This window comes from Rhododendron vialii, chromosome 9a (genome assembly GCF_030253575.1).
Source record: "Rhododendron vialii isolate Sample 1 chromosome 9a, ASM3025357v1".
Classification (NCBI taxonomy): Eukaryota; Viridiplantae; Streptophyta; class Magnoliopsida; order Ericales; family Ericaceae; genus Rhododendron; species Rhododendron vialii.
In genome coordinates, this window is record NC_080565.1 from 29,557,856 (window position 1) to 29,585,365 (window position 27,510).

The 27,510-nt window shown below is 38.9% G+C and overlaps 1 protein-coding gene and 1 long non-coding RNA gene across 10 annotated transcripts; one reads left to right on the forward strand and one right to left on the reverse strand.

Annotated features, from left to right (window-relative positions):
* The first annotated feature begins 1,756 nt into the window (after positions 1 to 1,756).
* On the forward strand, positions 1,757 to 26,946 carry LOC131302019 (protein PHYLLO, chloroplastic). 9 transcript variants are annotated; one of them, XM_058328572.1, is made up of 28 exons: positions 1,758 to 1,980; positions 2,379 to 2,588; positions 3,222 to 3,430; positions 4,483 to 4,600; positions 4,834 to 4,950; positions 5,463 to 5,564; positions 5,899 to 5,958; positions 6,129 to 6,197; positions 7,762 to 7,866; positions 7,934 to 8,128; positions 8,510 to 8,662; positions 11,385 to 11,948; positions 12,345 to 12,569; positions 13,015 to 13,314; positions 14,206 to 14,273; positions 18,431 to 18,589; positions 19,301 to 19,426; positions 19,559 to 19,690; positions 19,789 to 19,906; positions 21,141 to 21,296; positions 21,441 to 21,683; positions 21,937 to 22,104; positions 22,394 to 22,537; positions 23,086 to 23,547; positions 24,034 to 24,333; positions 24,612 to 24,769; positions 24,876 to 24,983; positions 25,414 to 26,257. In XM_058328572.1, the coding sequence occupies exons 1-28, from the start codon at positions 1,810 to 1,812 to the stop codon at positions 25,664 to 25,666; spliced, it is 5,193 nt and encodes a 1,730-aa protein (XP_058184555.1). In that variant the 5' UTR covers positions 1,758 to 1,809; the 3' UTR covers positions 25,667 to 26,257. The 9 variants fall into 9 exon arrangements, with proteins under 9 accessions (XP_058184562.1, XP_058184555.1, XP_058184556.1 ...); XM_058328573.1 differs by having other exon boundaries at positions 22,406 to 22,537; XM_058328574.1 differs by having other exon boundaries at positions 8,510 to 8,608.
* LOC131302020 (uncharacterized) lies at positions 15,455 to 16,148 on the reverse strand. Its single transcript, XR_009191555.1, has 3 exons — positions 15,724 to 16,148; positions 15,591 to 15,646; positions 15,455 to 15,512 (listed from the first exon to the last, which is right to left on the reverse strand). It is a non-coding gene; the product is annotated as an uncharacterized LOC131302020 (long non-coding RNA).
* Positions 26,947 to 27,510: the final 564 nt, after the last annotated feature.

A 27,510-nucleotide genomic window follows, 5' to 3' on the forward strand; every position in this document is an offset into this window, starting at 1 on the left:
TCCTTGGACCACGTAAGTACTAGGATTATTATGGTAATCAATTGTTAGTTGTTAGTTAGAGTGTAGGTTTTCATTACCAAAAGTGGAAAAGAGTAGTCCAACATTATCAATGATTGGAAGTGGTCAATCGTAAATAAAATAAAAAATTCAAAATCTAAAATATAGTAAGAAAATAAAAAGAGAAGTACGTGCGTATGTTTAGAATAAATAATCTGCATTCTATTTGGCGTTTAATAAAATTACAGAAAAGCTATGTGCACAGTATGCTGTGCACAGATTCCTTTTTCTCCCGTTTCGGATCGCACAAAGATGATCGGAGCCGTTTATTTTGTTCAAAATATGTCATTTAAGGTCTCTGTAAAAAATGAGCTTCGTTCGATATCGTTAGAGGCGTTAACAAAACACCTAAAATCACTTCAAAATTTAAAAAAAGAGGATCTGTGCATAGCTGCTGTGCACATGCTGCACGTAGCACTGCTCATAAAATTAAGTTGCTTGAAACTTTATAATATTCGTCGAATTAACAAAAAGCAAAGGTTTCCTGGCCACCACCCCACAAAAAGAAAAGAGTAAAAGAGAACAAGTCAACAATGTTTATTATTTGTGCTTAAGTTTGCTCATTTTTTATTCTTTTATTATACCTCGCAGATCAGTTATTGGTTGTTAGTTAGAGTGTTTTTTATTATTATTTATATAACTAGTGCAAAAGGAAAAGAATACTGTAGAAAAGTCGGAAGTGAGGGTGCTGTGACCAATCACAGCAGCGCGCGGCTGCATTCATCTGACTGTCTGGAAAGAGTTTTTTAAAAATACGAACTGCTCAAAACACTTTAAAATGATGAAATCGAAACACTGCTGTACATTGTTGTGATTTGCTCGCAGCCCCCTTAAAAAAAAACCACAGATTGATTCAACATTAATTGTTGTCTCCATTGATCAAGTTTGACGGTGGTAGTTTTATTATTTGTCCTGCTGAGTTCTAACTCCTCTTGATTTGGTTTCATGATAAAATCTGTACTATTATTCTTTCTGAAAATAGATAGTGTTAATATAGTTGTGAAAGAAAAATTATAACTAAACAAAAAAATATGCACAGTACATGAGATAGTTTACCTATTTATAGGTGTACATGCTTTAAGAGATAAAGAGAGAAAAAAAAAGAAAAAGGCGAATGGTTTGTGCCCCAAACGCCGCCGTTTTGTGTGGCTGTTGTTCCAGTGCTTTCCAAGTGCTGCAGGGACTTGGCCTCCCTTCCCAAGCCCATGTTGAAAATCAAATGGTACATTAATATGTCAAAAATCACATTGATTCGATACCATTTGATATGATTTCGAAATACATAATGTTTGTAAAAAATCTAGTGTGCAACACTAGATTACAATTCATGTAACACCAATTTTATGAAACTTAATGAATTTTGAAATCATACCAAATGGTATCGGATCAACGTGATTGTTGACACGATTATTGTTCTCGACAAATTTTAAAAAATGACCGATTTGAGTTATTGTTTTGGGCCGGCGAAGGGCCATAAATGGCCCAATACTAAACCGGACCTGACGATATGGAACTGGATCTGCTTCCGCGAGTATATGAGGACAATTAATAAATTGCCATGGCAACCTGACTCGATTCCCCCCGTCCAAACCCATCTTTTCAACGGCCGAGATCAACTCCACTAAAATTTCCGTATCTGATCCCTGGACCCCACTCAACGCTCCTCTTATCACAAACTTGCCAAATCTTTTTCCCATCTCCTACCATTCCACTCCCATTCCTTCATCACCCCCTCCACCGGAGACGACAACAATGGCGAAATTCAATCCACCACACAACAGTTCCACTCTCTCTCCTCCATTCTCTCTCCTCCCCTTTCCCACCCCCCCTTCCCTCCCCTCCAGACCCCTCATAAACTTCAACCCTCTCCACTTTCCCCATCGCTCCGCGCTTCTTCGCCGCCGTCAAAACCCGAACTTCAAGGTAGGTATCAGGACACGTAACGGTAATGGTCGAGGCGTAACGGTATCGTAATTGTCGAAACGATACGTAACGGGAATCGGTTTTCGCAGGTCGAGGATTTTTAAAAATCCTTTTTTAGGAATCTCTTTTGTAAGTGCCGAAATCACCGGCAACGGTCAAGCATCGGCCATAACCGCCGTGAATCGGTTTGTGAATCCGAAACGGATCGATACGTATGGGGATCGGCCAATACGCATGCGAATTTCCCTCCCACCAGTATACCGGGTGTAACTGTATCCGAAGGCCAAAAAACCGTTACGTATCGGCGTGCACGTTAATTAACGGCCAACCACATCCCTTCCCCTTTTACTTGTGCGATTTGTATCACGAGACGGTGTGCTCTATTGATTTCGTTGTAGGTTATTCGTGGCTGTTCAGTGAAAGAGGGTGAGTTGTTGGGAGCCGAAGAGGTGGAGGAGGAGGCTGAGTTACTGTTTACAACCTGCATTACGCGTACGCTGCAGCCTGCGTTGACGCTCGAGCACGGCTTGAAAACGATTAACGCCGCCGTTGAGGAGTTGAAGTCGAACCCTCTTCCCCGTTCCACGCGTGGCATGTATAGATTTCAGGTACACCTTTCAACGCAACTGAATACCGAAAGGCTAATCATGTAAATTCAATCCCACGGAAACAAAAAAATTGTCGTGCAGTTATAAGAAGAGGGAGTGCTATATCCTAGTGATGAGGAACAAAAAGGAAAAAAAGAGAGTAATGTCTTGTGATTACACATACCCAAGGACATATATACACCAATGATACGTACACACCCACACACTACAGATCTAACCACACCCTTCTCACATATACTTGGGGTTGGTTGGATCTGAGGTCATTGGGTATGTACCTAACATTTCCCACATACATATGATGTTTGTTACAGTTTGTATGTGAGTACGGGACATACAAACTAAAAGGCCTACCCAGTGCACGAGGCTTGGCCTCGATAGAATCTGGGGAAGGTTGGGTATACGCAGCCTTAAGCTGAAAGCGGAGGGATTGTTTTCATGACTTGAACCAGTGAGTCAGTGACCACCACTTTGAGTCGCGGAATGGTGTGGCTGCACTGGGACTCTTCTATTTGAAATTATGCTTCACTCTAGTGGTACTTTAAAGTCTTGTAGGAACAATATTTTAATGCAGGTAATTGCCAGTTGGCGGGAAAACTTTGTATGGAATTCTGTGATGTGATTTTGCATTTGCAGGTGGTTGTGCCCCCAAGTGCAAAAGCTTTGAATTGGTTTTGCTGCCAACCTGAATCATCTGCAGTATTTCCTCAGTTTTTCCTTTCAAAGGAGAAGGCTAACCAAATAACGCATTCTTTGAGTGGATTGCGGGGCATTTTTGGTATTGGCGCTGCAATCCTCTTCAAGGGGTCTTCTTATGCCTCACGAGAGTGGAGGTCACTAGAAAGGTTGATTTCATCATACCTTCTATTTGGAGCTCATTTTTTGAACCTCTGTCTCGCTCTCCAAATTCCATGTTTCTCTATTTTCCTTTGGTAAAAATGCATGGAAGCCTCAATGAAATTTGCTTTTCATGCTTCGTATGGTTCACTATGGTCATACATTGCACTCAACAAATGCATGATTTGCCAGTAGGGCTGTAAACTAACCGAATCGAGCCGAACCCTGTTAAGTTCGGCTCGGGTTTGTTAAGGTATGAGTTCGGCTCGAGTTCGATTCGAGCTTGAACAACTTGGCTCGAGTTTGGCTCGTTAAAATTTTTCAAGGCTCGGGTTCGGCTCGGTTGGATTCGTTAAGATACTAGTCGGGCTCGAGTTCGATTCGAACTTGAACATCTTTGCTCGAGTTTGGCTCGTTAAACTCAAATGAATTGAGCCGAGCTGAATCTAAGCTTGAATTGAGCTCGTCAAGACTCAGGTTTGATTCAGCTCAGCTCATTAAACTCAAGCGAACCCAAACTCTCTTATTGATCGTATAGAATTTGGGAGAAAAATAAGTATTGAATTATATATACAACCTTAAAATTTTTTACATTTACAAATAGACTCCTATTGAATTATTAATTAAATTTAAGTATAGGTTCACGAACCTAACCGAGCCGAATACTGTTAGGCTCAGGTTCGGCTCATTTACGGAACGAGCCTAGAATTGAGGTTCAGGTTCAGTTCGTTTAGCAGACGAATCGAACTCGAACGAGCTTTTACCGAACCGAACCTCGAACAGTTCGCGAATGGCTCAGTTCATTTACAGCCCTATTTGCTAGCCATACATGGGATTAAGCATCAAGTTTTTATTAACTCATGTCGAAGGTGCATCAATGAAGATATTTTGGACCCATATTGCTGGAGAGAGAACGTTTTAATTGCTACATAACATGGATATTGGTTATCTGTTTTTTAGGTTAATTTTTTTTTTTTTGTAAATAGTGGATAGAAAGTTCAATGGCTTAGTGCAAACTGCAAAGGAGTTGACACATTTTTGTTTGTCGTTTTATTTACAGACATCTCCCACCTGATTCATCACTGGTATCGGCATATGGTTTTATGGATGTTGATTTTAATTTGAATTCATCTTCCTTGAAGCATCAGAGAGGTTCGTTCTACGTTTTCATACCTGAGGTAATTTTGGCTCCTATTCTTGTATCTGTCCTTGCCTGCATCCATTTTTCATCCCTTGTAACCTTAAAGTTTACACTGTATTATTGTTCTTATGTTTATTAATAAATGATTTTCATTCCAGCTTGGGGTTTTGATTTTAGTCTTTATTGAGTTGTGTTGTGTTCACCTTTTTTTCCCAGTGGAGAGCTGCTCTGCACATGTATACGCTTCTGAAATGAGATACTTTTCAACAGATTGAGTTAAACGAGTTTGAAGGCATTTCTACACTAGCTGCAACATTGGTGTGGCATGACTCTTTCCTTTGTACATTTGAGGAGGCCATTCAGTCTTACAAGTTAGCTCTCTACCAGGTGTTCTCAAGTTCTCATCTCACATGTTATCCCTTCCCTTTTACTCATAGTTGAAAGATAAGACCTGATAAATAATTCGCATGCAATAAGAATCGTATGACATTCACTTCAAATTGCTTTGGGTTTAACCTGCTGGTAATGCCGACCCTAGAATGCCTTGTATTGTCAAATTTTAAAAATATTCGCACTGGCTTTGGTTAATGTCATATGCTCGAAGAGCTTGGTCATCATTCACTATGCAGCGCATCATATTCTGTTAAAGTTTACAAAAAAAAAAGTACTGTGGGTGGCCCTAAAACATTGGATGAAGTTTAAAGCCTTTCCACTCAAATGAAGCTATTTGCAATATGAAATTATTGCTGAGCTATTGTAGCTTAACAAAACTAAGTTGCATTGATTTTAAGTAGGTTGTTTCTATGCGCTTCCTTGACATGTTGTGAACTTGTGATATTTTCATGTCCATCTTATGCCTCTTTTTTCCTTTTCTTTTCCCATTGAATTTCTATTTTCAGGCCACTTATTATGTTTTGCCCACCTCAGAGAAATTCTATCCTAAATGCATCAGATCTACTCTCAAAAAGTTCAATGTTGTCGGGGATACAAACACCCAAATGGTATGGTTTCTCCATTTTTTATTACACTTGTCTGATGTTCTTTTACATAACTTGCACGGTTTGCCTTTTTCTTCTTTATTATTGAACATGACATAGCTTTTTGTATTGACTGTGGCCCTATGTTTTGAACTTCAAATATGTATTCAGAAATCCAGTTTCGTGGTTCGGTATATAATTACTCTCTCGTTCACTCTTAAAGTGGCTTCCAAATTACAAGTATCTATGAAACTGGAAGGCCAACTTAACTTTGAAGATACCCAAGTTTTTCATTCGTGATCATCCCCTAACACTGTCACAGTTTCGGTAGCTTACCTTGATCAAGGTGATTTTGTAGGTGTGCATTAATGCTAGCTCGATTGGTGGAGGGGATCTTGGTAGCGGCTCTATGGCACTGGTATTGCCTTCAACACGATACTCATCCTTAAAGTATTCTTAACTCTCATTTTTTCTGGGATAGGAAGATTCTTCACATTGTTGCTTAGGCTAGAACTAGAAGTTCTCTATTCTGTTAGAACTCTTGATGGAAACCAGTTCAAGCTGAAGCTTTTCATGATCTTCTTGCAGTCAGAGCTTTCATCTTCATGTCAGTTCTTGGTTAGGCTTTCACCTACACTGGCAATCGCCAGTAACATGGTATGTCAATGTTATGTTTTTAAATTGGTATATTCATTCTGCAACGTTTTTGCTAGATATATCTATATAAGCTACTAGTGTTGGAGTTGTAAACTTGTGCGTATTGAATATGCTCACTAAATGTTTTTTCGTACCTTAATTTTCCTTTTGTGAACTCTTTGATTATCCTTTATTCCTGTACTTGCATGGCATTGTGTTATGAACTTCTCATAACAGAAAATTATTTAATAGAATAAGATGAGAGAAGAGTCCCACTTTGAGGGGGGAAGACCTCTAATTGCCTCTCTGATTGAGGAGAATCGGACCTCTTCTTCAAAATGGAAGACTTTTTTAATAACATTCAACTCCCTTTTCATTGATTCACATTATGGTGTATATGTAGTGACTATGTACAAGAAAATATAACCCCATTAACCCATAACCTACAAAATAGCATGTACCCTACCCAACTACCAAACCCACTATCCACAACTCTTATCACTCCTTAACTGCTTACGGCAACTAATTTAATACAATGTACTTTTCACATAAAATAAGTACGTAACAATCCTACCCCCTTAAGATAACCTTGTCCTCAAGGTTGAAATTCCTAAATATTACAATATCCACCAGGATCCCAATCTTTATAAAATGCAACTATAAAATTTAACCAAATTGCACAAATACTAGTCTTGATTCTCTTGAACATTGCTCTAATAATGTTTAAGTTTTCTTCCAACTTCAAAGTAGCCGGGGTTGACCTTGGGAAACATAATTGATTGTGTAGAGTCTTGTCAACATCGATTACTTTATCTTCATGGATAAAAAAATCAACTTTTGCTAGGTCTGCTTCTGCATTGGTATCGTCCAGCTTTTCCTCTTCACCATAATTTAGTTTCTTGATCGGCAATTTTTTCTCACCCAAAGACTTATGGAGCCGCTCGGTATTCTTGACCATCTTCAAGATAATTGTCTTCATCTCTCGTACATCTTTACGTAATGCATCCAAAACATCTTGTGCTAAATCCATTAACAAGGATGCTTGGCTCTGATACCACTATTACGAACTTTCTAGTAAGAGAGAATAAATAATAGAATGAGAGGAGAGAAGAGTCCCACTTTGTGGAGGGAAGACCTCAGATTGGCTCTGATTGAGGAGAATCGGGCCTCTTATTCAAAGTAGAAGACTTTTTAATTACATTCAACTCCCTTTTCAGTGATTCACAAAATGGTGTCTTTATTCAAGAAAACATATAACCCATTAACTCATTACCTATAAAATAGCATAACTAACCTACCCAACTACCAAACCCACTACCCACAACTCTTATCATTACTAAACTTCTAACTACAACTAATTTATACTTTTTGCATAAAAAAAATATGTAACACATTGCAGCCTTGTTTTTGACACGGTATTCTACAAAACTTATCATCCATCAACTTTGCTTTATTATATTTGTTCAACATTTTGGTTAGAGGTTTGTGGTAGTGCAATGTTAGTAAGCGTTGTCTCTTGATGAGAGTCATGAGACTTCGTTTCAGTTCAAGGTTGTTTAGGCTTTTTCTTTTCAAATGATGATAGCTGGATGATCTCAACGGAAGGCGTCATTCTCTTGAAAACTATCCCAACGTCAATTCTCTATGGGCGTTTCTTATAATTGAAGAATGCTCTCGACTTGGTTTGACGGTGAGACTTTTTGATTGTGCATTCTATCTCTGTTGGCGAACACATGTCTGATTTTTTCTTCTTCTAGTATTTTTGCATAGCCCCGGGATCGCGGTCATCTCCACTCGCTGTTGCTGCTTCTACTCACCCCTTGACAACTTGTATTGCATGCTATGACGAGCGCTCACTAGCATTTCATGCGGTTGGTTTTGCCAGAGGTTCTCATAAACCAGCAGTAGTGATAACAACATCGGGCACTGCAGTTTCAAATCTTCTTCCTGCTGTGAGTTATTTTGAGTGCTATTTACCTGCATATTTATTAACTAGCTTCAAAAATTCGGTATTTCAATCTATTACCTCTTTTGGATAGTTTGTGTTCCTCCTACTTTTTGGGTCATTTAGTTGGGTGGAAAAGTAAGCCATCAGCTTAACCACTACATTTTTCTTATCATAACACCTCCTTTGTTTCTATCCTCCATAGTCTGTACCAACTGGCTTTATCCTTCTGAAATTTTGCTCTTCTTTCCTTTTAATCAGTAGACTATAGTCTTCTGTGTGTGAGAGAGAGAGAGAGTCCTAAGGATGTTTTCTTGGATAGCCATCGGTAGTACACATTGCTTACCTTCTTATTTTATTGCAATTCATACAAAATGGCATTGTTTAGGTTGTGGAGGCGAGTCAAGACTTTGTCCCCCTTATATTACTTACTGCAGACCGTCCTCCAGAGCTGCAGGATGGAGGAGCAAACCAAGCAATCAACCAGGTAGACTGGTATTCCTTCCCTGTTGTTACCCTAGGTGTCCCTTGCTTTATTTCGGTGAGTGAAAATCCATTGCTTTTGGTGGTTGCTGCTTTATATATACACACACACACACACACACACACACACACTTAAGATCCAATGAGGGATCCCGCACGGCCTTACCGTGCGGGACTCCCCTTTCCCGATCAAATTGCGACGATCCGAGCCGCTCAATGTGTTCAGAACGTGATTTAAGGGTACCCGCGAGAAATAAGCAAAAAAAATGATCAGGAAGGGCTTGATCCGAGCAGTTTTTTATTGAACCGTTCAATATAAAACTGTTCGGATCAAGCCCTTCCCGATCATTTTTTTTGCTGATTTCTTGCGGGTACCCTTCAAATCACATTTTGATCACTTTGAGCGGCTCGGATCGTCGCAATTCGATCGGGAAACGGGAGTCCCGCATGGTAAGGCCGTGCGAGATCTCTTAGGAGATCCGGACTGTGTGTGTGTATATATATACACTTTTTTTAACATTATCTGTCCTTTTTCTCTACTTCCCTTGTATCGCATAGTTTATGTGGGCCTCTATGCGGAAAGCGATGGTAGCTTTTTGCCTCTTTTCTGATTTGTGCATGTTACCTCTCTTTACTGTTGAGATATGGGTCGATCTTGCCTACAAACAGGCATTGGGCTTGGCTAGGTGAATACGTATGAAGTTAAAGGAGTTGATTCAGCCTTTCCTATTTGGTCTCCATTAGTTCAACTCTTCCAGAAATGCTCGTGGGCATATAGTAAACATCAACCTTTACTGAAGTTTGTGGTGCTCTTTTATTCTTCTGTTCTTCCTTGAACATAGCTTAGTGTTTTTCATTAAGGGGGAACACACAAGGAAAACTCATATGCTGTCATTTCAAGCAATTTCGTAGGAACGAACTTGCTGTGCCTCAGTGAATGAGCATGAAGGACTTTCACTTTCGGTTAGTCATAGTATTGAGAGAAGACGAGTTTAGATAAAAAGTGTAGATTTTGGCCCTAAATTGATGAAGTATTAGGATTCAGAGAGTGTAATGATTTTGAGGACAAAGGAGAACGATGCAAGTTCTTGCCTACTGGGTCAGTCTTACATTTCTACTTCCACAGGTTAAAAACCCATTTAGTCTAATTAGTCTCTCCCTGATTCAGCATTTTGAAATTGGCTTGGGCTTCAAATCTGCTGGATGTTTTTATTCATGACCATGTTAAGAAGACTACCAAATATTAAAGAAAGTATTCTATTGGGTCTTGTGGTGGGTCAATATATGTTATTTTTCAATCCTTGTTTCGTTCTTGTATAGTATTTACTTCTTGGACATTTGCAATTACCCCTCCTTTATACTGTGTCTTTTTATGCATCAATTTTGGAAAAGCATGTATATGGATGACAAAAGTAGGTTTTATTTTTCCATCCCGAGCTCTCTCTGTTTCAGCCTCTATGCCTGAGATTTTTGGTGGACTATTCCTCTATACAAAGGTTGTAGGTTAGGTTAGGCTAGGTATGTAATTCCCTAGTTAGAAATGTTGATTGAGTCCATCGCTTCAGTTAAACTGATTGTTTGACCTTGCTGACGTATAGAGACTCTCTAGTTATTTTTTTTGGTTCTATACTCATTATCTCCACCTTTATTGCTTTTTCCTTTTCCTGTTATCTGTGTGCACTCAATAAAGCCATTAGTTGATGATTTTGTGTTGTAGGCAGGCATTAGCTGAAATCTTTCCATATTTTTTGCTCTTGAGATAGTAACTTGTTGATTGTACCCAAGGTAGTCAAATTGGGATATATTGTGTAAAGTTTTTTCCCACCATTTCATGAAAAAGGATTCCGGATGTGATACATGCAGTTTTTCAAAAGAGACTATGCGAATCGTGGGATAGTTGTCCGTATTGTAGTTTTTAATAACTGTGGTTATTCCACATCACCATTAACTTTCATTTTACGGTGTAATGCAATATTTTGAAAACCGTTAAAAGGGGCTGAGCGGCTGGGTCGCTCTTTTAACCGGGGTTCAACCATAATCAAACTGTGACATCATAAATGAATAGAACAGTTTATAATTTATGTCATTAAAAAATTTAGGTTAAAAGAATTTTAAAGTTACCTAAAACATGAAATTAGAAGGCTCCGATTACTATTCCTAAGGCCTCTTGTTTGCATGTTGAAGTCGTTTTTTAGCCTCGTTCACATCTTTCGTTTTTCATGCTTCCAACTCTGCTGAAAAACGACAGCATTTTAGCGCCCTTGCATTTTTCAGCAGGCTAGCGGCATGCAAGATGGGCGAATAAGCTACGGGGCGAAAACGAATGGAGCCTAGCGAACATAGTGGGCATTTGGACCAGGCATATTGGCATATAAAGAGAAAGAACTTCTGACTCTTTCTAAAAAGTGGAAATCTTTTTCTTCAGAGAATCATCCAACACAGTAGATGACCAAAATAGGGTATACTCTTTGTTATATTGAAGGTAGATAAGTGGCTTAAGACTTTTCCCCCATTGCAAGGGTGTTTCCAGGAGCTTCAGATCTGGACCGTTTCACTTGACCTGTCAATGGTTTCAATGGTTTGCCAGTAATGCGTCCGTTTGAACGGTTCAAGGCGGTTTCTTATCCTAAACGGTTCTGTTGGGTTGTCCCAACCGGTGCTTGGACAAGTCTATGGTCCAACAGGCCTGTCTGGTCCTGTTTTAAAAACATGATGTAATGTATTTCACTGTATATATTCTGGTGATGTTCCCCTGATCACTTGTCAGTTTTGTAATATAGGTCAACCATTTTGGTTCCTTTGTGAGGTTCTTCTATGGTCTTCCAGCACCCACTGATTATATTCCTGCACGGATGGTTCTTACTACAATCGACTCTGCAGTTCATTGGGCAACCAGTTCGCCCTATGGTCCTGTTCACATCAACTGCCCTTTTAGGGAACCATTGGATAACAGTTCAAGAAAGTGGATGTTGAGCTGTTTAAAAGGCTTGGATTTTTGGATGTCAAGTGCTCAACCATTTACGAACTATATTCAACTGCAGTATTCTTATGGGTGCAATGGTACTCACAGCCAAATGACAGAGGTTCTTCAAGTGATTCAAGGGGCGAACCGAGGGCTTCTACTAATTGGTGCGATTCACAGAGAGGATGACATATGGGCAGCTCTTCTTTTGGCTAAGAAACTTTCATGGCCAGTTGTTGCTGACGTTTTGTCAGGTTTACGATTGAGAAAGTATTCAACTTACTTTGAAGTGGAGGGAAACCTTTTGTTTATCGATCATCTGGATCATTCTCTACTCTCTGATTCAGTCAGGAGTTGGGCACATGCTGATGTGATTGTTCAGGTTCATTTCTCCTCTCTCATTTTTCATTATTCCGCCGTCCTTTTTTGTTGGTCCACTTTGGGGAATCCAACATTTTTCGAAAGCATAATGATTGTGCTTTACAAACTTTAACCTTCCAATTTAAGAAAGTGGGGCAAAGAGAGAAATTGTACCAAATTTGTCTTCAGCTTTTCCAAATTGATTAGCATTACGGGACAGCAAAAATTGGAACAACTGACAACAATAAGGGACTGAGGAAGTATAGTACTTGTGCGGGCATTCCAAAGGCATAGTCATTGTACTGATATTTGGTTTTGGAATGTTAGTATGCTTTCTGTTACTAGTTTCAGAATTTGAGTCCTTGTAAACCATTTGCTCCAACTCTTGCTGGTGACTTTGAATTGCATTAAATAATAGGTTGGAAGTAGGATAACAAGCAAGCGAATTTCTCAGATGCTAGAGGACAGCTTTCCATGTGCTTATGTATTAGTGGAGAACCATCCATGTCGCCATGATCCAACACATATTGTAACTCACAGGATTCAGAGTACCATCACACAATTTTCTGACTGTCTGCTTAAAGCTAACATCCCACAGATCAGCAGCAAATGGTGCTGTTTTCTAAAGGCTGTCGATAAAATGGTATTTCTTCTTTAGCCGTGATTTATTCTTTTCAATCTCCGCTACTGATAACATGTTTGATTTTCCTTTCATTTTGTCTAATTTTAACTGTAAGAACCTCCTTTTGACTCAAGACCTTGCTAAATACTGGGTCTGACGTGCTGGCCTAGGGTGCAACTCAAGTTTGGTTGGTTAAACCGAGTTTTTGACCATTAGCACATTGGCTACATTAAGCAGCAATAAACTCTACCTTAACAAAACCAATCAGAATAATAAGAAAAAGAAGGAAGAAGACTATGTGGATCCCGCCTAGGATTTCTTTAGGAAAAACCCTTGTACCCAAACTTTTAGAAGTGTATACTATCTATTATTCTGTTGAATGATTGGTTGGAATTTTTATATTGTTTTCTCCTGATGGATACATACTTTCCCCACTTTTTAAAGCTTCCTTTTCCATGTTTTCTAGGTTGGATGGGAGATATCATTTCTGATCCATTCGGAATACTCCTTGACTGAACCCTATGTTGCATATGTTATTCCGGAATCACTTCATTGTGAGTCTGCTATATTTGTTGGGAACAGCATGCCTATACGTGATGCGGACATGTACGGATGTAACTGGGAGCAGTGTACTAATAATATTCCTGTGATGTTAAGCTTAGAGTTACCATGTCACTGGATACAGGTGGCTGGGAACAGAGGAGCTAGTGGCATTGATGGTTTGCTTAGCACAGCTATTGGTTTTGCTGTAGGATGCAACAAAAGAGTGAGTATTGGAGGATCCGAAAACAAACTGTTTAATGTTGTTTTTCTAGTTGCCAATCACTGGCAGTTTGGTCTATTTAGGTTGGATGACTATCATATTGCTGCATGCAATGACAAAAATGGGCTTATAAAATTTGAACACACTATGCCAGAAACATTCAAATTCACCTCCATGAATAGATATGAGATTTCCAGTTGACTGCGAATCCTACACCCTTTTTTTTGTGTGTGTGTGTGTGTGTGTGTGTGTGTGTGTGTGTTTTGTTTCTGGTAAAGTCCCTATTATGTGGGATAGAACATGTTACCGTATTTTACTATTTTTTACTAGGACTTGTTTCTTGCTCCATTATCTCTTTCGGTGAGACAAGGCCCTTAGCCTAACAATAGAATCATGATTTCATCATGTCATTATTACATCCATGATATTGCTATCATCTCAGCTGCTATTGTCGTTATTACATCCATGATATATACCAGTACATACTCCTCCAGTTTTTGTGAGAGTTCCAGTCCACTGAGAGTGCTACATTTTTTTTGTTGGTAAAGACCTTGCTATGGATGTTGTTGCTTGGTTCTGATTCAACAACAAGCTTTCGGAAGGAAGTTGGCTCGAAACGTCTGATGATATCATGTTGGCAATGAATAGTATAATTGACACAAAAGAAAACATAAGTCTTTGACTCTTTGTCAACAATTCGATGCCTTCAACCTTCTGTAACCTAGTAATTACATTTTGTTTTTCTTTCTATTTGTAGTGATAAGATTGCACTGAAGAGTTTTATAAAACATTTCGTTTCAGTAAAAGAATTACTTGCCTCAATATCAATTTTACTCAGCATTCTTGTAATTTTGTGAGTATTGCAATTTTAAGGACATCCATGATCATGTTCAGGTAACTTGTGTGATTGGAGATGTTTCTTTTCTGCATGATACAAATGGGTTGGCACTTCTGACGCAAAGGTAATAAGTTCTCTTATGATTGTGCTTGTGTATTTCCCTAATGCTTGCTCAATATCCATTAGTATTCATTTCCATGACAAAATATGCCTTCCCATTTCCCACACAATGTAAACTAATGTGTACTATCAACTCTAAGTCGCTTTATCATTGGTAACATTTGTTTACTGACCGTCAGGATATTATGAATCTTTTCTATTGTCTATGTTCTTGCAAACTTTTGTTATTGTTGTTGTCTGTTGATGTAACATATCAAGGTAGTTCTTTCGAATCACGTTTTTTGTTTTTATCATATGAGGTAGGGCTGTTCACGGTCGGATTTTTTTCGGGTTCGCGTTAGGATGGACCCGACCCGACTGCAGTCGGACTGAATAAGTGCCCACCCGAGCCTGACCGGACAATTTGTCGGGCTCCGACCGAAACGTTGTCGGGTTGAGTTGGTTGGGTTTGGTCGGGTAATCAGATTGGGCCAGTTTTGTTGGGCCTTTTTTGGGCCGGTTTTATTTTTTTGGGCCATTATTATTTTTACTTCTTTAGTTATTTTGGGCTAGTTTTCCACCATTTTTAGCAGGCCAAATGGCCCAAGGATTAATATAAATATTTTGGGCCATTCCCCATAGCTCAATCCAAGGCTCCAAGCCCTGTTTTCCAGTTTCCACATTTCTCAATCCAAATTTCAAACACAGTTTGTATTGCAGGCATAAAAAAAACCACATTTCCATATTACAACCAAGCAAGATTAAGCAGTAAGCAATCAGAAAAAAAAAAAACCCAAGAGCAAGATTGAATGAAAGCACAACCACATTATAAAAAAAAACTAACATTTCCAGTTTTCAACATTGACTGGAAATGTTTTCTAGTTTTCCAGAGAGCAGCCAGCTCTCAGCTTTCTCCTCCCCTGTTTTTTCAGCAGTGACTCAGTGAGCACTGAGCAGTCATACACATTTCCATTTTCCACCACCACCACACAGCAAAAAAAACAAAAAAAACTACAGAGCAGCCAGCTCTCTCGTCTCTACTCCCCTATTTTTTCAGCAGCCATACACAACCAATCAACCACAAGTCAAAACATTTTCAGTTTTCCACCACCATATTACAAGTTTAGATGACCACCAAAATTACAAGTCCAAAATGATTAAAACAAGAAGTCCACAAAATAAAGTAATCAATACTCCATAGTCCATAGTCCATACTCCATAGTGTTGCTGCTCCCAATCCCATATTTCCCATGTCTGTTCAAACCTGTTACATAGAAAGAAAAATTAGAAGAGAATTAAAAACTTCAAAGATCATCAAATAACATCTGCTGTTATGTTTTACCAAGGTCCAAAGCCCCATCAATCCCTAGGAACTTGCATCATCAGTTTGTAAGAGTTCTGGGAAAAAAAAAACACTTAATTCAATACATTACTAAAAAAATACTAAATAGACCAGATCAATTAAATTAAATTACCTTGTTCAAGATCTTCAACTTTATCCATAGCCTGTCGAAGAGAGATTGGAACCGTGCTTAGAAGCCAATTTTGGGTGCATACAAGAGTCTCGACCATTGACGGTGAGAGTGAACTTCGAAATGGATCAAGTACGCGACCACCCGTACTAAAGGCCGACACGGTAGCAACGGTAGACACGGGCATAGCTAATACATCACGCGCTATTTTTGACAAGATTGGATACTTGTTGGAATTGTTCTTCCATCATACCAAGATATCAAAATCCGGATTGTCCCTACGTTCACACAAATCCCCAAGTACTTGTCTACCTTCGAGGAACAAACACTAGAATGCTCCTCCTCCAAGTAAGTGTCAAATTCGATAGCTAAATTCAAGCAACGATCACAATCCTCATTCTCCTCCATTACTCTCGGCATTGGACTTGCACTAGGCTCATTGAGAATAGACTCATAACATCACGACAATAAGATTCAAAATGTGTGCACAACATCGCATATGTATATACTCATGCTCCAAGATAGTCCTTTTCCAATCCATTGTTTTCCTTTTCAAGTACTCAATAGCGTGGCGTTCGAACTTGCATTATCTACCGTCAAAGTAAAAATACCATCAACATTCCACTCAAGCAACAATGACTCAATTTTCTTGCCTATGGTAACTCCCTTATGATCTTCAATTTGACAAAAGTTTAAGATTCTCTTTTGCAACTTCCAATCATCATCAATGAAGTGTGCGGTGAGACACATGTAGTTAAGATTTTGAATTGATGTCCATGTATCAGTCGTGAGACAAATCCTACGACCCTTCAAGAATTTTTTCAGTTTTCCCCTCTCATTTTTATGAATTGCACCAACCTCTCTAGTTATCGTTTGGCAAGAAACCGGTGAGAACTTCGGTTGCATGACCTTACAAAACTTTCTGAGCCCAATCCCCTCAACGAACCTAAAGGGTAGTTCATCAATGATGACCAATTCGGCTAGAGCTCTCTTACAATTGTCAAAATAAAAGACATGAGTCACAATGTCGACACCGCCCCCGTCTGTGGGTCGAAATGAAAGGTTATGTTGTCCATGTTGGTCTCTATTATTAGGATATAATGGGCAATTGGGGATGTGAGCTTTCAAATTACTAATGCCATATTTTTTTACTTTCGGCCGCATATCATTTCTTGCAATACTTACACTCAGCCCATTTGGTTTCCCCACCCTCTTTAATATCGTTGAAGTGATTCCAGACAGGAGATCTATATCTTTTTCCAGGCTCTTTTTTAGGTTTAGGCCCTTGTCGTAGAACCTTTCTTTTCATTCTATTTTGTCCAACTTCAATTCCTGTATCATCTTCAACATCAATAACATCGGCATTCGTAGACACAAGAGGATTAGAATTACCTCAAAGTTCAACTTCTTCAACATCTACAACATCATCCTCAAATTCCCCACCAAGCATGAAATCAAAATTGTTTGAATCCATCACCTACAAACAAGTGCAGTCAAGATCAATAAACTGCAATGCATATATATATAGTGCTACACCAGTCGAAATAAGAGAAAAAATTAGCTTTACTGTTTTCTTTTGCTTTACCAGTCAAAATAGAATCATAAAATTAGCTTTAGTGCTACACCAGTCGAAATAGAATCATAAACTGTTTTCTTTTGCTTTACGCCTTTACCAGTTGAAAAAACCAGCCAAAAACTCACTGATCTACAGCCAAAAAGGGGGAAAAAATTAAACAAGGGGCTTTGATCGATTCAAGCCCTATCCATCCCAATCCAATACTCTATCCATTCATCAGATCAAAATCACAGAGAAAATATTTTCGTAAAGCCCTATCACTGTAACAGTCGTAGAGAAAATCATAGAGAGAGAGAGAGAGGGAGAGAGAGAGACGTACCACTGTAAGTTTGTAACACTGTTGTATTAGTGTCGATTTAGGGTTCTTGGCTTCTTCAGTTCTTCGGGGATCGATTGAGAGAGAACGGGGACTAATCGATTGAGAGGGAAAGGGGGGAATAGTTGCGTCGGGAAACGTGGGGCTTGGCGTTGCGGTGGTGGCCGGTGGGCATGGACGTCGGTGGTGGTACTGGTGAGGGTTGTGGAGAGAAGCAGCAGATCTGAGGAGTGAGGAAGAGGAGATTGGAGAGGGTTGTGCGAGATCAGATTAGGGCAAATGACTGAACGTATGGTTTTTTTTTTCTTTTTATACGTGTATGTTTTGGTCGGGTCGGGTTTGCCCGAAACATTATATGGGCGCCCGAAACCCGATTGACGGGATTCAAAATCCGACCAAGTGAACCCGAACCCGACCAACTAGAGAAATCAGAACCGTCCGTTAGCCATTTTTTGGGTCGGGTCGGGTCTCTGGACAGCCCTAATATGAGGTTATCATGATTTGAGATTTGTACAAGTGGTCAAGAAACAATGGGATTATTGAAGTTGCTCATCTTTAGAAACTTTGGCAGGATATGATTTCCCTTCTTCCCCTAAGAGGGGATACAAAGGCAAAAATAAAAGTTCCATTTAGTTGAGTGAAATTTTATAACTTTCTTAAGGTGGAGGCAGGCATGCTTGTCTTCTCACGTTTTCTTTCTCCAGTGATTCTTATTCCCTAAATTAAACATGGTACACCTAACTACTTATGCTGTCATTAATAGAGTGCTATAGCCACAATGCTTCTCATTATATTGAGTTATGTTTTGTTGCTTGAAGGATCTGCCGGAAGCCGATGACAATTCTTGTCATGAACAATCATGGTGGGGCAATCTTCAGTCTCCTTCCTATTGCAGATAGAACTGAAAAAAAGGTGTTGGATCAGTATTTCTACACTTCTCATAATGTTTCAATTCAGAACCTGTGCGTGGCCCATGGGTAAGAGTTCTAAGTTCTAACAACTAAATTAGCACGTGTGTTGTCTTTTTGGTAATCTGCACACATCTATGCACTTTGAATTAATCAGTTATGCTCTAAAGTCTTGGTTGGTTGGCTACATCAATGGACGGGGCATATAATCCCATTGGTTAGCATAGGATGAGTAATCCCACCTGCTGGGATTACATCTACCGCACACCTCCCAAGATGCAATACCCCGAGTTTTTGGAAATAGTTTGCATATGCATACCCGGTCAAGATGAAACCTTTAAGTTGCATCATATATACATATAAATTTATATACTCATATACACATGTGTATGTGTGTTTGGATCAGTATTATTACTGCAGAATATAAGTCTGTTAATGAGTGCTCACATGCAACATTTCTAAGGGTGTGCTTGCTTTTCCAGAAGACAAAGAAAAGCAATTTTTTTGTGTGGAAATGCTGTATCAGCTCAATAGTGAAGCATAGACAATATATAGTGCGTATTGGAGTAAATAATAGTCTTATCATCAACCAAAAAGTAAAGAAAATCCCAGAGTGAGCTCTGATGGTTTAGAGTTGTTTGCTCATGTGTATTTTCGTTTTGCATGATATCTATATGTGAATAGTTCACTGTGTTAGGTTTCTCTAGTTTTTCAATGTCATTTGTGTTACTACTGAATATGTCCTCGTTTCTTAGATTGAGAAAATGGAAATTTGTGCAGTTTGAAGCATGTGAAAGTGGAGACAAAAATGGAATTGCAGGATGCCTTGTTAACATCTCAACAGGAGGAGATTGATTGGATCATAGAGGTTCACAGCTGTATTGATGCAAATGCTACTTTCCACAGGTATTCAGATTATACCATAGCTTCATTGTTTACCTTGTAGCCTCTACTACCTACCAGCTAACTCACCATGGCTTCAATGTTTACCTTATAGCCTCTTACCTACCAGCTAACTCATCTTCGTCCGCTTATCAGTAAGTTGAGACGATTTGCATGTCAAGCCGCGGACAATGCCTTGGCCCTTGTTTCAAGGTTTTCAACTTCAGATTGTATGTTAGCTGGTTCCTTTCTTGTTGGGATCGGTAAAATGGAGTACTCCCTTTATAGGTGTGAGTTTTACTTGAAGGACTCAGTTCTAAAGACGCCTTGATCAAATATTTGAACTCCAAAATGTATTACTAATGTTGTTCAAACTGTTGTGACAGAATCAAGCTATGTGCCCCACCTACTTCAAGTTCTGCACCTTATGACTCTATGAGCTGCTACAGAGAAGGTTTTATTATAGCTTTGTTTCTTGAAGATGGAAGTGTGGGGTTTGGCGAGGTTAGTGTGTAAGTTTTTCTCCCTTTCCTTTTGTTTGCAGGGGAAAACATCAGCGGATGTCATGTTTGGTGTCCCTTCTGCTTTGTTAATATTTGAAAGTAATTAGTCACACGTCACAACATGGAAGTTGTCATAAAGAATATTAACTAAATTAAACCTTAGCAAAACATCATTTATGTGATCCCAGGAAGAGTGTGAACTGTGAAGTATGTAGATCCAATCTAAAGTTTGAGATCTGCCTTTTGTTTCGAAATAAGTATGATTCATAGTCTTTATTTACTTATATAGTTATATTGAATTTTGGAAATTATTATAAATTATATAGCTTCATCTTTATCTTAAAGCAGCTAATTCGGTTGGCTACGAGCTAGGTTTTATGGTTCCCTTTTTCCCTGTTTTTAAAACTTTTCTTTGTGCAGATTAATAAATTGTCCGTCTTGTTTATCAAAGTTAATATAGATAATGAGGCACTGCAAAGTAGGTAATGTGATATTGTAGGAGTTCAGATGTTTAAAGAGCAAGCCTCTCCATTTTAATTGTTCTTTTACTTGTCACTTACTCACTTGTCCATTGATATTTGTAATCCCTCATGGAAAAACCTTAGATGACTTGAGTATTAGCAAAAAGGAATTGGTCCTGGAATTGGATAAAAAAGGGTTTATGGCTGTAGCTATTGATTAATGGGTTTCTTATTTTATTTATATAAAAAAAAAGGTTTTCTTATTTTTAAGTACTAGTTGTATGGGTTCTATGAATAGAACCAATGGCTCTGGTTTTTCCAAGAAAACAACAATATAGTTAGCTGGGTGATTTGATCTTCAATTTGATGACTTAGTTTATTATCCCACTTCGTATAAGCTATAAAATGATGTTATGTGGACATGCATGTACGCGGTAGCCCTTTATGTATTCTATTTCCTATAGTTTCAGAAAATAGGGGTCTTAATTTTCCTTTGAAGCTGCAAAAGTACAGAAATATAAGGCCTTTTTCCAAATTCACTTTCCTCAAAAGGTTCTTAAAGGAAGAAAGAGTCATATGCTTCACCTATGATTCATTGACTAACATGTACATGTAGTGGTACATTCCAGTATATGCAACCTTTAATTTCTGTGTTGCTCTCCTCTTTCCTTCCCTTAAATACTTTTTGTGTTCTTTAGGTTTCCTCTTTTTTGTTTCTACTCAGGACTAAAAGTTCTTTGCATGCTTCTTATACACTACATACTATGTGTGCAGGTTGCACCTCTTGAGATCCATGAAGAGAACTTGATTGATGTTGAAGATCAACTCAGGTTTCTTATTCATGCCATACAAGAAGAAAAGATCAGTTGCTTCCTGCCTCTGCTAAAGGGCTCGATTTCCTCTTGGATATGGACCAGTTTAGGAATATTGGTATGTCCCTTAATTGTCATTCCGCAAATTCACTGTTTTGTTATCTAGATGTTGTAGGTAACAGTAGAAGTTGAGTTGAATTTCTTGCTACTTATCTTCTCATTCTGGCTCATGGAATGGTTAAGCTCCTTTCGTGTTATATAGCCAGGTTCAATCTTTCCAAGTGTCAGATGTGGTTTGGAAATGGCCATCCTTAATGCTTTAGCCGCGACGGAAGGTTCCAGTTTATTGAACATACTCCATCCTGAGACAGCTACAGAAGAACTATCTCAAAGGTCTTTTACTGTTCAGATTTGTGCTCTTATTGACTCAGATGGGACTCCAAAAGATGTTGCTGATATTGCTGCTACACTTGTTGGAGAAGGCTTCTCTGCCATAAAGCTAAAAGTGAGAAGTCTATCCCTAAGTATAACATTAAAGACCACATTGTTCTAGATGAGATGTAATTAAGTAATTTGGTATTGGGAACCATTTGTCTAATTAGACTAATAGTGGGAGGAGAATTAGAGTGATAGTGATGGTTTATTATTAGCAGACCTACCAAGGTTGACATCGTGGGCAAGCATATGGGCCTTAAGGGCTTAAAGTCCCGGACCATCTCAAATACTAGCTGGACTACTAAGAATTTTACTAATAACAGGTTGCACGTCGGCAAGATCCTATTGAAGATGCCAGAGTTATACAAGAAGTTAGAAAGAGGGTGGGGCCCCAGTTTAACCTCCGTGCTGATGCGAATCAAAAGTGGACCTATGATGAAGCAGTTCGTTTTTCTTCGTCTGTGATGAACTGTAACCTGCAATATATTGAGGTATGAATGTATGATCCATCTTTCGGTTGATATTACCGCTTGTAGGCCAGCTGATTGCTTTATGGTAGGTTTATTTTCTGATCCACATATTTCCTTTTGATTGAAAATGCATAGACATTTTGACTACCCCACAATGCAAAATTGTGGTATTCATGTGTTTCCAAAGTGACTATTCATTTGTATGGTTCATCTTCGTCTGCGTGTTGATTTAATTAGGTTACACCGTTTAGATATCTTAGCGGATGTTGATTGTTATTTTGCTGTCTTCATGTTGCTCTTATTGCCTCAGGAACCTGTTCAGAATGAAGAGGAGATAGTCAAATTCTGTGAACAAACTGGCCTACCTGTTGCACTGGATGAAACCATTGGGAATATTCGAGATAATACTCTTGAAAGGCTAGCAAAGTTCACTCACCCTGGAGTAGCTGCTGTTGTAAGTGGAAGTATATTCTCGTTATCCAAAGTTATGGGAAGGAGCAGCATGTATGCAAGTTAAAATATTTATCCTAGTGCATGCTTGATGCTTCATATAGAACTATTCTGGGTGAAGGAAATAGACAAATCAGATGACCGGAAATACAAGATTTTTTTTTACCAGAGCTGAACTCAATTTACTGGAATTTTTGTTTAGGATTGTCCAGATTTTTTAGTCATCTGGGACCTGGTGGTAATGAGAGCAAAAACACTCCAGTAAACGTTCCGAGCATGGGGACTAGCTTTGATATTGCAGGATGTGAAGAGCTTCATATCTTGTCGATAGTATTATTGCTTCCTGTTATGGCTTTTTGTTTTTTTGGTATTTGCTAAACAGGAAAATTATTTATCACCACTGGTTAATTGAAGCTGAAGCAGTTAGATTCTTCGGTCAAAAAAACACAAAAAAATGTGCACTGACCTATGCTCTTTCGACAGGTATTTTACCATTGTGGGAGAGTCCGTAACGTGAACCTAATTTGTTTTTTAACTTACAATTCATACCAGGTTATCAAACCAAGTATTGTTGGGGGTTTTGAAAATGCGGCATTGATTGCAAGATGGGCTCAGCAGCAGGACAAGATAAGTGTTATTAGTGCTACGTTTGAGAGTAGCCTAGGTTTGTCAGCCTATGTCCAGTTCTCATACTTCCTTGAGCTGCAAAAGGAAGATATATGCAGAACAATGCAGAAGGAACCTTCCCCTACTATAGCACATGGTCTTGGAACTTATCGCTGGCTTAGGGAAGACATAACTGCTGAACCTCTGAATATTTATCGTAATCCATCCAGTGGCTTCATAGAAGCATTTGTTGATGATGCTGGCCGTGTCTTGACAAAATTTCAAGTCAACCGCAAGGTCATCCTTCGAAGTTTTACTGGGGAAGAAGTTCAGAGGTACCAGTTAAATGTTGATTCAGAGGGTTTTTCAGTTTCCATCAATGTACAAGAGATTGGACCAAAAACTGAAGTAAGTGCAGGAGTATATCATATGATGTTTTTTTTTGATAAACTATCATATGATGTTCATTGTTTGTATCCTTCATAGTCATGGATTCGTTGAATTTCCTCCAATGTCTCTAGAATACTCTATAACTAACTTTACTTCCTCATGACATGGCACATCATTCATCAAAGATTGTGGGAAGTGGAAGATACCTTGGTGCTTTTCTTTAGTTATCTTTTTCCTTTCTGGTTGGGATTCTTGTTCATATTTGGGTTAAGCTTTATAATTCAATGTGGCAAATGTTTTGCTGGCATGTGAAGAATTATACCTATTTATGATGTAATATACTAATATGTTCACATTTCTAAGCCTAGCAGGAAGGCAGTTGTGACGAAAAAACTTCTTGGCATTCGTTTCATTTTTAAGCGCTTCCCATTAGCAGCTTCATTGTTATTGTTAGAGCTACTTCTTGTAATTCTTCTTCACTCATTCCTAGTTGGGCTGATGCAGAAAAATGTTCTTGTGTTTCTCCATGGGTTCCTTGGAACTGGTGAAGACTGGATGCCCATTATGAAGGCCCTCTCAGGATCTGCAAGATGCATTTCGGTTGACCTTCCTGGGCATGGGGAGTCAAGGATACGAAATCATGGCATTTGGGAAACGAAAAGAGAACCAAGTTTGTCAATTGAGGTAGTTGCAGATATAGTAAATAAGTTGATTGACAATATTACTCCTGGAAAAGTTACCTTAGTTGGATACTCGATGGGAGCAAGAACTGCATTGTACATGGCCCTGAGGTGCTCTACTAAGGTACATTAGTGGATGGTTGAGTTTATGATTGTCTATTTGAGTTAGCTGTTGGGCCCGTTTGTACGTTTGGTTTGTGGTCAAGGTTAAATAACTGTCGGATGTGAATCCCACAAACATGTGGGATATACAACTATGATGGGGATGCGGTATTGTGAGCAAACAAGTATTAGTCCGATAGGGATACCTATCCTATGGGATTATACATCCCTTCCATATTAGTTCAGTCAAACAAACAAGCCCTTAAACTACTCTCAAAATCTAAGCTTCTGTGATGCTAGATTGAAGGAGCTGTCATGGTATCTGGAAGCCCTGGATTAGCGGATGGGCCAGCTAGAAAGATCCGTAGGGCTAAAGATGACTCCAAATCGAGCTCTCTTATTGCTCAGGGCTTGGAACTCTTTCTAGATGTCTGGTATGCTGGAGAGCTGTGGAATAGGTAATTGTTGGGTTTTCCTTGTCAAACGTTTTGCTTCTATTGTTGGCATATTTATACTTGAAGAATTGAGCAATGAGGTGATTAATACATTTCTTTCGCTATTCAGCTTAAGATTTCATCCCCATTTCAAGAAGATAGTTGCTAGCCGTTTGCAGCACAATGACATAAACACGCTTGCGAAAGTTCTGTCTGATTCAAGTACCGGCAGGCAGCAGTAAGTTTATTTTTTTCCGTATTTGTAGATTTGTTCTTTCTGTAAATACATCATACTTTATGGTTTATTAGTTTAACTATTCAATCTATTTGGTTATATCCTCCATGGCTTGCGCATCAGAACTTGAGTTTCGAGGATTTGGAAAGAGAATTTGGCTACTATCTTCATGTGTATATTTAGGTCATTATGTACTTGGCTTGAATTAATTGGTGCATGCAAGAGCTCAATGCTGCTGTGTTGAAACTTGTTAATGAGTCTATTTGATACTGGATGGTCATGCAAAAAACATTACCATTACACATTATGTGCTGGGTTATCTAGTCCTGTTATCTTAGCTGTAGAATGAAGCCACTTGTGCTGAGTTGACAGTTTTTCTTGGAACATTTTATGGACTTCTCAGTGGTTGACCTTTTCCTCCATTGCCTGATAGGCCATTGTGGGAAGACCTGAGGCACAACAAAGTTCCTCTCCTACTCGTCATTGGGGAAAAGGATGACAAGTTTAAAAAGATTGCTCAGAAAATGTTCCAAGAAGTAAATCATGAGGCAAGGAGCATAGACGATTCAAAGAGAATCTGTGAAGTTGTTGAGGTTCCAAATTGTGGGCATGCTGTGCATTTAGAGAATCCCCTCCCTCTAGTTAGAGCAGTAAGACAGTTTCTCAATAAGTCGAAAGGAGTTTGACTCCTGAACCAGGTTTCAGTAGAGATTTGCTGGCATCATACTCTATCAGCTCGATTTGCATTAATTGTTTACAGACCTATGTCAAAGGTCATCACCAAAGGATTGCTACGAAGGGGCGTCATCATTATCGTAAGTTTCTGAATTTATTTTGTCACACTTTGAAGCTGGAGACTTGGTGGAACAGAGAATGAGAGGACATTTACCTATTCAGGATTTAACTATGAAACTGGCCATTATACGGTAAAAGCCTTTTCTGCATCTCTCTAGGCAATCAAATGTTCGTTCTTTCTCCAGACATGAATCATATACAGTTGATCAGGATTGAGGTAATACTGTCAGCAATCTTTTCTTTAGCAGACCCATGGAAGAAATACATACATTGATCATTTGTGCGTTCATTCTCGATCTAAGAACAGCGTTTGGTATCTTTGTATTTCAATTTCTCATGTCTCTTTATTCTTGCTTTTAATTTGATGTACAATGTGTGATCATGTTGGGTGAGCAAACAAGTACCCCCAGCTTAACCACACATGAACTTATGTTCCAAAAAATACATGTTCTTATTCTGTTATACATATTGTGCCTTGATGAGATTCTCCACATCATGCAAATGTGAGAGTATTCCATCAAGGAGAGGATATTTTTTAGCGAAGAGGATCCTGATCCTGCTTACAACTTGTTGGTTGTGCAACCACCAATCTCAGCTCAGGAAATCATGGTGCAGATTGCCATTGCCACCAAGAGAGAGCACTCTATGATTTTGGTTGGTAGTGGAACCTTCTCCATCATGAAATTTTGATTTGAAATTGGCGGCTAAACAACCAAAGCAACGTTCGTATTAGGAGCAAAACAGGTGGTTCCAAGTTTGCACCACCAACTCCAAACACGATGGCAGGACTAACCAGGTCAGGATTCCTGCTGCGGACACTGTGGAAGCAATAGCCAGAAGACGACTATGTCTTGCGATTTTCGGATGCCCCTCGCGCAGAGTGATTGTGATCCCAGCACCGGTGAATGCGAAAGTGAGAGATAAGAGGAAGGCATGGAAAAAGGAGGGCTTGTCCTTAAATAGGATGGTGGGAACAGGGTTGCCCCCCACATCTTCAAGTGGCAGTTGGAGAAAACCAAAAACTGTTAGAAATGCCATTCCGAAAATCATTTCTTCAATAGGAGCTGCTGGGGTGAATGTGACAGAAGTCTTGTCCATTTTTTGAGATGAGAAGGAATGAGTTAGAGTAGGTTTTTTATGCAAGGGTTTGCAGCTGCTATTGATAGATGCTAAGGTGCATTGAGGGTTGCACATCATTTTATAGGCTCGTGATAATGGCTTGTTCGTCACACTCCATTGTAATCTAACCCGCTTTTTTTTTTTATTTATAAATATGGTGGAATTTTTGTTTCGTTTTTTTTCAAATTACAATGTAAGGTAATCTGTCCCAACTAATGATTCAAATTCATTGACTTTTAGTACCGTTGCTGAGGTAATCCAAGTTAGTATATTTCATGCATAAACTGAAATGTAACTTGAAAAGTACCAACGTTAAAATCTGAAAATGTCATTGTCCCGTCGTCGAGCAACTAGTAAGTTGTTCAAATTTTGATTTCCAACATTTAACAAGATGAAAAAAATATTACTAGCTTTTTAAAAAAAAATAACTCTAGTCAAACTCAGAATAGGAGGAACGCGCTGGTCTTCCCGTTGACGTGTTCCACACGAATAAGTAATAGATTTTTTTTTTTCATCCGAACAGATTCATCTATATCTATCTCCTAAAGTTGGTCAATACCGATGAAATTTCCTCACAGGAAGATAATTTAAGGGCAAATTGTTGAAGAGTTTACTA

Excerpts from the sequence above, each read along its gene's own strand:
- LOC131302019 (XM_058328572.1), top strand. The coding sequence starts at position 1,810 with ATGGCGAAATTCAATCCACCACACAACAGTTCCACTCTCTCTCCTCCA. Across the intron at positions 4,951-5,462 it reads ACAAGTTAGCTCTCTACCAG|GCCACTTATTATGTTTTGCC; the intron begins GTGTTCTCAAGT and ends TTCTATTTTCAG. Across the intron at positions 19,691-19,788 it reads ATGGAGTACTCCCTTTATAG|AATCAAGCTATGTGCCCCAC; the intron begins GTGTGAGTTTTA and ends CTGTTGTGACAG.